The sequence below is a fragment of the Lolium rigidum genome, chromosome 1 (genome assembly GCF_022539505.1).
Source record: "Lolium rigidum isolate FL_2022 chromosome 1, APGP_CSIRO_Lrig_0.1, whole genome shotgun sequence".
NCBI lineage: Eukaryota > Viridiplantae > Streptophyta > Magnoliopsida > Poales > Poaceae > Lolium > Lolium rigidum.
This window is the reverse complement of record NC_061508.1, coordinates 250,194,864-250,205,898: the sequence shown is the minus strand read 5'-3', so window position 1 is coordinate 250,205,898 and position 11,035 is coordinate 250,194,864. Positions and strand designations below refer to the sequence as shown.

General features: G+C 47.7%; 1 protein-coding gene across 1 annotated transcript; it reads right to left on the bottom strand.

Moving 5' to 3' along the window:
* Positions 1-4,483: 4,483 nt before the first annotated feature.
* On the bottom strand, positions 4,484-5,890 carry LOC124657360 (phenolic glucoside malonyltransferase 2-like). Its single transcript, XM_047195930.1, has one exon. The coding sequence runs from the start codon at positions 5,888-5,890 to the stop codon at positions 4,484-4,486; it is 1,407 nt and encodes a 468-aa protein (XP_047051886.1).
* Positions 5,891-11,035: the final 5,145 nt, after the last annotated feature.

Sequence of the window (11,035 nt, the reverse complement as noted above, 5' to 3'; positions counted from 1 at the left end):
CGAGACTACGTTTTTTTTGCCGGAACGAAACGTTTCACTTTTTTACAATCAATATCGGTAGAGATACACACGCTAACTCCAACGATTATATATAAAATAAAGTATAAAAGAAAGCAAATCATTGAGATCTTCGTATTCTTCTTTCTTTCACAACATAATCTTGTACTTCTCAGAAAGCAGCCAAAAACAGATATCAAACCATAGATCTTAAAATACCAACGAAGGTTCTTCCTAAATTTTAATTTGAGCCGCAATAGCAAGGCTACGTGCACGCACGCAACCATTGAAGTAGTCAATCAACATCAGCAAAAGTACCAACACTGATATGCCAGGAAAAAAATAACTGAACAACCTGGTCAGCGTTGCTGGAGAGCTGACAGTACGAATCACCATTGACGAGGACGTAGCAGCCGGGATATTGCGATTACTGAGGATAATCGTCATCGCGACAACAATGAAAAAGATTCAAAATCGACCTGCCGAAGCAAGATCTTAAGATCCGTGCCTATAGAATTGTAATCCTCCAACACCATCATTGATGCCACGAATTAGATCTTGCCGTCGGACGAAGGCCGGAAGAACATTTATTGTAGACGATGTCATCTACATGGTGAAGACCAACAAAATGACAACTACCAAACCTTAACCTAATATGTAGAAAACCTTATTTTATTAAAAACTCCACGCATAGATCGGGTTCCACCCCTCCCGACGACGGCAAGGCCGGGCGGAGGAGGGGGAACCGATTTACGGTGGAGGCGAAGGTGGAGGCGGTGCGTGATGATCCTCAAGTATAGGTGATCGCAACAGTCTTCGAGGAAAGTAAAACCCAAATTTATTGATTCGACACAAGGGGAGACGAAGAATACTTATAAGCCTTAAGAGCGGAGTTATCAATTCAGCTGCACCTGAAAAACACTAGTAACGGAGGTGATGTGAAAGCAGCAGTAATACGAGAGCAATGGCAATAGTAACACAGCAGCAGTAGTAGTAACACAGAGGAGATGGCACCAAAAAAATTCCAGTGCGTAGTTGACTGTAGAGCAATGATGATGATAGAAGGACCGGGGTTCCCAGCTATCTACACCAGTGGTAACTCTCCAAATAACATGTGTTGGGTGAACAAATTACAGTTGGACAATTGATAATTGTGAGGGCATGACAATGCATGATATGATGAGATAAAGGTTACTGTAATATTTAATTGGGCATTACAACATAATACATATACCGTAATCCAACTGCATCTATGACCAATAATCCACCTTCAGGTTATCATCCGAACTCCTTCCAGTATTAAGTTGCAAGCAACATATTATCACATTAAGCAATATGTGTAAAGTAAACAATAGAATTATCATTAGACAAAACATTATTATTTTCTCCCTAGTAGCAACAACACATCTACAACAAGTTATTGTCACTCTTCCAGAAAACTAGAAGGATGAACCCACTACCGAGCATAAATACTCCCTCTTCGAGATACAGGCAACTACTTGATCAAAGTAACTAGAAGTACCGGAGAGCATGCAGGATCTTAAATAACAGTAGTATGATAATATGATGAACAATCTTATCACAATTCCATAATTTATCGGATCCCAACAAACACAACACTAATTACATCATATGGATCTCAATCATGTAAGGCAGCTCATGAGATCATTGTATTGAAGTACATGGGAGAGAGAGTACCAACTAGCTATAGCTGAGAACCCGTAGTCCCAGGGGGAACTACTCACGAACCATCATGGAGTTGAAGTGGAGGCGGTGGAGTCGATGGAGATGGTCCGGGGGTCAATCCCCATCCCGGAAGGGTGCCGGAACAGGAACTTCTGACCCCCGAAACTTGTCTGGACGATGGCGGCGGCGATGGAACTTTTCATGGACGGAGGCTGGATGATTTAGGGTTTTTGCGTCGAAGGGAATTTATAGGCGGAAGGGCGAGGTTGGTGGCCACCTGGGTGGCCCACACCATGCCATGGCGCGGGCCCACCCTTGGCCGCGCCATGGGGTGGTGTGGCCGCTCTGTGGCGCCCCTCCGTCTCTCCTCTGGACTCCGTCTTCGTTACGGTAAAATAGGAGGTTTGGCTTTCGTTTCGTCCAATTCCGAGAATATTTCCTGTACAACTTTTCTAAAATACTAAAACAACAAAAAAAACAAGAACTGGCACTGTGGCATCTTGTCAATAGGTTAGTTTCAGAAAATGCATAAAAGTACCACGAAGTGTAGGCGAAACATATAGAAATTGGTGTAAAACAAGCATGGAGCATCAAATATAGATACGTTTGCAACGTATCAGCATCCCCAAGCTTAACTCCTAGTCATCCTCGAGTAGGTAAGTGATAATAAAAATAATTTTTGAGGTGACATGAAGCCAACACAATCTTGATCCAGTTGTTGTGAAAGCATTGTGAGCTGGATCAAAGTACTCTAAACATAGACATGGTAGATATAATTCAATAGAACTTAGAAATTATGTTATAACATGATAAGTAACCCAAACAAAAGATCATGAATAATAATGCACTGAAAGCAACAGTTTATTTATGGGCATAGCGAAAACATAGCAAAATGGTATTCAGCTTGTCCTTTATGAAGTAGCAAAACATAAATGCCAGAACACCTTTAAAGTTTAGAAGGTGACTGGATACAAATAATTTGAGAACAAGCAATAATCATAATCATAATCATGAATCAATCAATAATAGATTTTGGGACTATGCATATTATACTCAGAATGACAACTATGCTCCTTAGTGGTGCATAAAGTAAGAAGGTGAAGACTCCACATAAAAATAAAAGAAAGGTCCTGCGCAGAGGGAAGCAAGATTACTCATCTGCTAGAAGCGGGAGCACGGGTTGATCTAGAAGCTGTACATCCATAACTTGTCTCTGCCAAACATACTCGCGTTGATGTCCTCCACGGCCGCCGCGACACCGTTGGTGGACGAGGATGAGGAGGAGTCCTTCTTCTTCCTTTCTTCCCTGTCGAGTTATTGTTTGGTGCGGCTGCTTGGGCGTTGGTGCTGGTCGAGAGAGAGGAGAGTGGTGGCAGATGTTGAGTAGGAGGCACCGGCTGCGAGGAGGATGCGCGTGGCGGCTCGCATATAGAGGGTTGCGGCTGGCGGCGGCTAGCTAGATGGGAGTGGTGTCGTTGGTGGCGTAGGCGGGCGTAGCACTGGACATCACAAAATCAATGGGAAGAGGTACTTGGTGCTTTGTTATTGGGGAATCCACGTGTCGCTTAACAGAGTTGTGGTGGTATAAGATTTTCTTCCAACCTTTTAGGCCTTGAAAAGACAACCACTCCTCTTTTCAGGTTTTCTGTGTGGGATCCCATACAAGGATTCAGCCCTGAAAAAACAGAGTGTAAGAGCATCTCCAACAGAGGCTCTAAAATAACGCTGCACTAAAATAACCGTCAATATACAGCGCTGGACGCTTTTTTCGTCCTCCAGCAGACACTGCAAAATAAGACGCGTTGCAAATATTTTAGTGCGCGTGGTAGTTTGCGCTATTGAAAGCTGTATATCTGGTGCGCTGGCTAGCTCGCGCTGTAAACTGGCACCGCGATCCTTCCCACCGCGCGAAAAAGAAACCGTTCTGAAATGTCTCTCGCGCTTCGAAGATGAGGAGCTCCGCCGACCGCCGCGCTGCGAGCTCCACTCCGCCGCACGCATGGATTTGATTGTTGTGGCCGTCGCGCTGCGAGCTCCGCTGGCCGCCGCACGCATGGAATTGATTGTTGTGGCCGCCGCGCGCATGAAATTAATTTTTGTGGCCGCCGCGCTGCGAGCTCCGCCGGCCGCCGTGCTGCAAGCTCTGCTGGCCGCCGCACGCATGGAATTGATTGCTGCGCCGTGCTGCGAGTTCTGCCGGCCGCGCACGCACCACGGACTCGATTTCAATTGCTGTGGCCACGCGCGCATGGGAATTTCATTGCTAGCTTGCTAGCTAGATCAATTGCTAGCTAGATGAAGCCACCCTAATTTAGTTGATTTTTTCATATTTATTTGTGGCTGTTTGATATTGTTTGTTGTATGTATGTTGAAATTTTTTATTTGTGGAGCTCTATTTACAGGCTCTGGTGAAGGGTTATTTTTAGCTTCTTGATTGCGCTGTAAAATACAGCCTCTGGTGAAACTTGCGTCAGCGCTGCTTGTAAACAACTTTTGCAGCTCCAAATTTTAGAGCCTCCGTTGAAGATGCTCTAACCACTCCTTCGTACGACACGATAATGCGAGTCGCTTTTCTCAACAACAGTTTACGTGTGGAAGAATTTGCCAGTACAGTACATGTCTTCTTCAGGAGTCATGAAATTGATTGGCACGACGAGCTGACACAAGATCTACTGCTTGACATAATGTCAAAAAAGAAAAAAGATTTACCACTTGACATTGACGGTACGGTGCTAGAGAGATCGATCAGGAGCTAGCCGGATAGTGACGGTAATGTAGTAGGCAGCAACGTAGCAATCGATCAACAGGAGTATGATGATGTACTGTGTGACGAGGCGAGCCACTCGACGGTATCGTCGAAGCAACTCCGGAACGCCGCCATGCCGGCCGGCGGCAGCGACATGCCCACCTCCATGCCTGCTCGGCCTCTGATCTCCGCCACCGCCATAGCCCCCGTCCTGGCAACGGACACGATCTCCACCTTGGCCGGCGGCCCGAACCCGAAGTCGATGCCGTACACGCGGAGCCTCGGCGACCCGGCCACGGAGAGCACGCCGCGCGCCCCCACCTGCTTGATGCGCTCCACCATCGTCTCCCACTCCGGCGACGCCACGGCTCTCCCGATGCCCTCCGCGATCGCCGTGCAGGCCGTGAAGAGGCCGCCAGCGCCGGCCGAGGCGAGGTCCCTCTTGGGCGCGGCGCCGATGGCCGGGCCGATGCAGTTGCCGAAGTACGTCGACGGCACCGGCGGCTTCATCCACGGCCTATGGTCCACTGGGACTATGAAGTACGTTGGTGATTCGGGCTCGCCCGCGCCATCACCGCTCTCTGCTTTCGCTCGGAGGTAGCAGGACCAGACGAAGCCCAAGGCAGCGACGAGCGTGGAGCACCTCGGCGGCGTCTGGGCACCACGCCGCGCGGCCTCGTCGGCGACGGCGTCCTTGACGCGCTGCAGCTGCTCGCCAGACAGCGTGAACGTGGCGAGAATCTGGTCTGGCGACATCTTGACGAACTCCATCTCGTCGGTGCTTGGCAGGCTTCTTGTGTAGTGGTCGTACAGGCCTTGTACGGGCTCGACGACGAGCGTCCGGTCGATGATGGGAGGCGGCGGGAACGACTCCTCCGCGCCGGCGCAGGCGGCCGCCCAGGTGTGTAGGAAGCTGGTGGAGCCGGCGCCGTCGCAGGCGGCGTGGTGCACCGTGACGCCGAGCGCGAGGTCACCGCGCGGCTGCAGCACGGTGGCCTGGACGGCGAGAAGCGCTGCGCCGTCGTTTCCGACGGCAGGGTGCAGGCGCGGGACGAGGAGGGCGAGCTCGGCGACCTGCCTGGGTTGGTGATCGGACGCGAGGTCGGCGCCGTCGTACTCGGCGAGCGTGAAGGCGACGCCGTCCCCGGGTTGGTAGAAGATGTCGTGGCGCGTGGCGGCTGCGGTGCAGCCGGGGGTGACGCGGAGGTGACCGGCGAGCGGGAAGAAGATGCGGAGGGCCGTGGAGAGGGAGCGCTTGAGGTCGGAGATGAGGTGGTCGGTGGCGTCACGAGTGGAGGTGAGGCGGTAGAAGAAGATGCGCTCGACGGGCGGGGAGTGGATCCATTGCAGGTCGAGGAAGGTGAGCGGGACGGAGGACGGCGGCAGCGGCAGGCCGGACGGCGTGATGACGGCGGTGTCGAGGACGCGAAGGTGGGAGGACGAAGGCGAGTCCAGTGCCATTGCCGGTCGGAGCGCTCTTGTGGGTGGATGTTGCTGAGGATGGAGGTGAAAATGAATCATCCAACTTTATGTACTCCCAGTATACTCCCTACGTCGATGAGAACAAGATGGAAACGGAAATCCCATTTGGAGAAATAGCATGATTCATCTTATCGTCATACTACTACATACTGCATATGTGTCGATGTAATAATCTTCGCTTGGCCCTATAACTAGCAAGATTGGATATCGACATGGGAGCAACAATTAATAGCTGACATGAGTGGGGGAAGCAGTACCTCACCGAGTCTAATCACGGTTTGGTCGAATATGCAACCAAAATTGGATAGTTACGCAATATCAACATTGTCCCTTCGTCAAAAATACAATTTCAATATAACGCACAATTTTTTTTTTTGCTGACGTGTCTATTTGTGAAGCTGCACACAGTTTTGTGTCCAACTATAGGTGTCACATTCTGCCACAAGGTCATCTTAGAATAGCAATTTCTCCATCTCGCCAGAAATAGAAGATTATATTTTACAAAATATGATTTTCTAATCTAACCATGAATTTAATTGGGATTTGTTTGTTCTATATCGTTTAATTTGCATCATAGTATGAGTTGTAAGTTGGATTGCAACTAGGTTTTTTCGGTTGCAAATGAAGTTGAACTAAAAAACATTCAGTCGCAAGTGAAAATGCAAAAGAAAAATTATTCGGACCGTTAGATTTGCTTCGTGATTCGTACTAGTCATCACTTGCAACCTAAGTTGCAACTGAGATTTGCTGACATCATCTGATTGAAAATGCAGTCGACTAAGAAATAATCACACCCAATTTAATTTTCCAGCATCCAACATAACTATGTGTAGAGATATTGGTAGTCAAGACTTTGACCGCATCCTTGTTGAAAATGATAGATTTTGTGGGGCAAAGTTTTTCTTTTGCACTGAGTACTTTGTACTTTTTGAATGTATATATATCAAGTCAATCCCCTTTTTGAAAAGAGGATTTTTTTTTCATGCAAGGGAATTTACCCACACCAAACCTAATGCCAAAAGTCAGTTCCGTACCACAAATGCCTGATTTTCAGAAGACCACACCAAACCGTTGAGTCAGTTTGTTCGTGGTGTATGCGATATTTGTCTTGGCCACAGTTTTCTGGGCATTAGCATCACTCTCTAATTTCTACCACGATTTACACATCAAACTGATGTTGAATAATATTATATTTTAACTCTTGGACATCCTTAGGGATTTTGGTTTACATATAATTGACCGTTTTTCCATATGGTACATTCTTTTTGTGCCATCTCGAGCCTAGAAAAGTTTTCTTGTGTTTTTATTCATCTGCTCCAGCACAATCTCAGAAAGAATGTACGTGGATATATTATAAATTGGTGTACTACTGAAAGAGGATTAAATTAAAATCAGTCGGCCACAAATTCAGGATGATAGCAATCCATCCATCTAGTTTCTTGCCCATCTTTTCATTGAAGGGTTTCTACACTTCTATCTACACTATTTAAAAAGGAGGAATATTCTGCCCACTACAACAAATCTTTGGTCGTTCTCGTCGTCCTCCCGTTGTGCAGCTGGGCCGCATCTTTTCTGCCAAACCGGCCTCGCTCAATCGACGCATGCACACCCGCCCATCTCCATGTATACCCCCTTTGGCGCCACCCTTGCCACCGCGTCTCTGCATCAGTCGTCCTCCGCCCGCGCCAGAAGCCTCCATCCTTCGGCTCTCGCAGTTCTGGTAGGATAGCGTGACCTTTGTCGGCGCTCGCCAAACTCGTCGCCATCGACGATAATGTCAACATCCCATGCCCAAGGGGAGTGATGTCTTGGAGAGGATCGATGGATCTAACCGTCATCCCTCGCTTCCTCCGCCCCATCAACCCCTGCGTTGTTGCTACGGCCCCTTGGCCGTCGTCATTCGTCACCGGATCCACCTACGGGATTGGGGGCTCCATTGTCTTTCGCCTCCATGCGGCCGGAGCGAGGCATAGTGGCCGTGGTGCTCGAGGATGGGTGGCTCCCAGGAAGGAGGTTGCGGCTTCGAGCGACTAGGCAGTGTTGAAGCTGTTGTGCACGACGGCATGTGGCGTCGCGGCGAAGCGAAATGGAGGGGTGACCAGAACCAGACAATAGCGAGAGCGCCGCTTCAGTGTCCTAGCCTAGCCGTCATATATGGCGATGGCGAGGAGGCCGCCTCCGTGTGTCCTCACCTCGGCCTGGAAGTTCCACACATGCGATGATGCGCGGCGGGGGACGAAAGATGGATTTGGTCCGCACAATGGAAGGTGATAGCGTATTTGAGTTGGATGTCAATTAAATTGGCTGCAACCTGTAAGATTATTTTCCTTCCCAGCATTTTTAACCCAAAATTTTCTAATTACTTTGTTTGGTGGCATCAACCTGAAATTCTTTTTGTTGAGCATGTATCCAAGATTGATGAGGATATGGGCTGAGAAACGGAGGAGCGGTTGACGACCTGCTATTCCACCAACTACAATCTGCGTTGCCGTCGGCACATTGGAGACGATGAAGCCGCGTGCTGCTGAACTGCTACGGCTTCTTCACTGCTACCTCTCATTTATCTACTCCAGGCTTCGAATCTACATCAACCACTTCCTCTAAAACTACTCTTGGATTTGGTTAAAAATGCCCTTTCTTCCCTTCCTACCACTTCTCTGATATCTCTCTTTTTCTGTAACGTGAGCACTTGCTCTGTAGCTTCAGTTAGTGCACTGCTATTTGGTTTTGCTCTGTTGATAGTCCACTCACAATAGTTTCATCAGATTTGTTACTAGCTGCAGTTGTTTGTCATCATGTTTTTTTTGTTCCAGAATCTTGTTTCCAGAATAAGTATAGATTAAATGTTGCTCATATCCCTACACTAATGGTACAAAAAAAAATTGTGGTTGAAAAATATTTATCTTCCCGATTGGTCTTATTGTTCTTAATTAGCAATAATTCTCTGATAATGAAACGGGCCATATACTAATTTACAATGATCACAATTCAATGTTTTGCTTCTTCACAAAGAAGAGAATGCAAAATGCATTATTGGTTCAGGCTATCGACAGGGAGGAGGGACGGCGTAGAGATGGGGTCCCTGGTGAGAGCACGCCGCCCAAGCTCTCCGGTCAGAGTTCCTCCCCAACTGCGTGCCACCGCAACCTTGCCCACCGCCTGCCGAGCAGGTGCTCCTCTCCGACCGTTTCGTCGACCTCGAGGAGCAATCCATGTGCCGCCCCCGCAGTACCTCCCCCTGTAGTTCCTTGCCAACCGAATCCTCCCCGTGTCCTCGACCTACGATCGAGCTCGTCTCCTCCTTTCGGCCATCACTCCAGCTGCTGCATGAATCAGGCGCCAGGTGCTGTTGCACTCCTCCTCAAGGTAGCTTTCTCTCCGATGATCTCTCCCTCTCTCTGATTATTTATCTCTATATCTCTCTCTATGTGATGCAGCAGGGCGAGATGCAGTTGTATGTATCTGTAATGGAATTGATCTGTCTGGTGCCCATGTAATGGGAATTTCACACCAATGTGTACATAGACATGTATCATTTACTACCAATTGTAGCCCACGAACTCCTGCAGTTCTGGGACTACGAGTCTAGCGACAAGGTAACAGTTGAATCCACACCATTAATTGTCCAAGAACAGTGCCGTGCTTGCCCTGCTTGGGGTTTCAATTCATCTCTATTTGATTAGTGCGGGTGATGTCCAAGATCGACCTGATACGTGTATTTGATGTCCAAGATCGACCTAGACTTTCTGAGTTTGTAGCAGATTGCAGTTCATTTGAGATCACTTGCAGAAAATTACTTTAGATCTATTAGTGTGTCGTAGGAAATTTTGATTGAGAAAGATTTTGTCTTTGTTGATGAGCATACATGCATCGGTTTGTTGCTCTGCATTTATAATACTAGAAAGCTGAAATGGACAACAACCTGGATAGTGAGGTATTTTTGTTGTTCCACAAGAACTCCTCCATATTCTGAAGCTGAAGCCAGTTGTGTCCCAAATAGTTTATCCTAATTCCAGAGTTCAACAGAGTGAAGTGGAGTTTGCAGCTGGAGTGGAGCCCCTCCCGAACACAGCTCATTTGTCCTCATCTCGGTTCTGATGCCATCGATGTAATGTAAATATAAAAGATTGAGGTTGTAGCAATTGAATCCTTAGCTGCCTGTAGTTGGTGCTGGTCATGTATATGGATTTAATTGTGAGCTTTGTGTAGTATGCAGGATGTTAGGGGCTGTTCAAGAGCTTTCGTAGCATGAAACAAGGCACGGCTCTGATCATAAGGTTTTTGTATCATTCTACTTCTCCTTTGCTCAATGCACCATATGGGTTCTTTATGAGAAATTCGAACTAAATCTTAAATTGACTAACAGCATTCTAAATGCAAGTGTGGGTGCTACTTTGTACAAGGATTATCAGTAATAGCAATCTAATTGTCAGTCCACTTGGATATGGTTGAATCGGTAAGCTTTCCTCCTAACATGTTGTATTCAACATCTTTCTACTGTTCTACTTGCTTGTGATGCAACACATTATAGGGCCAGACATTTATACCTTTCATTCAAGCTATCTAGCTTGTGATTAAGGTTCGAACTTTAATGCAACACAGCAGCATAATTTGGTTGTATTTTTCTGTTTGGGTGACACGGATATGAGTTCATGTTCATGTGTTTATAAGTGAAACATATAATTTCTTCATTTCCAGATCTTGCTCATTTGTTTGTTACATGAAACATGCTATTTCTTCTTTCCAGATGGGAAAGGGTAATAAATATGTAGGCGTCGACGCATTGACCGCACCGACCCAGGATGTGCTGGTGACGACGGTGGCCATGCTTTCAGTTTGCCCGAAGAGCTGGCGGCGGTGCTTCCGGCGCACCGGTTTGAGCAGCTCAACGTGGCGCGGAATATCACGTCCATCATGCTAGCATCCCACATCACGCATCCCACATCGGGTGGCTCAAGGCTGAGGCCGCGGGGATGCGCACAGCTCGCCTAGAGCACCACCGTTGTTGGGCACCTCCGCAAGCGCGAACCCGCTCGCCATCGACCGCCTCAGCCGCGCCTACGACGAGAAAGTAAGTTTCCACTGCAATTATGAAGTAACTAATACCCTAATGGTATACATACA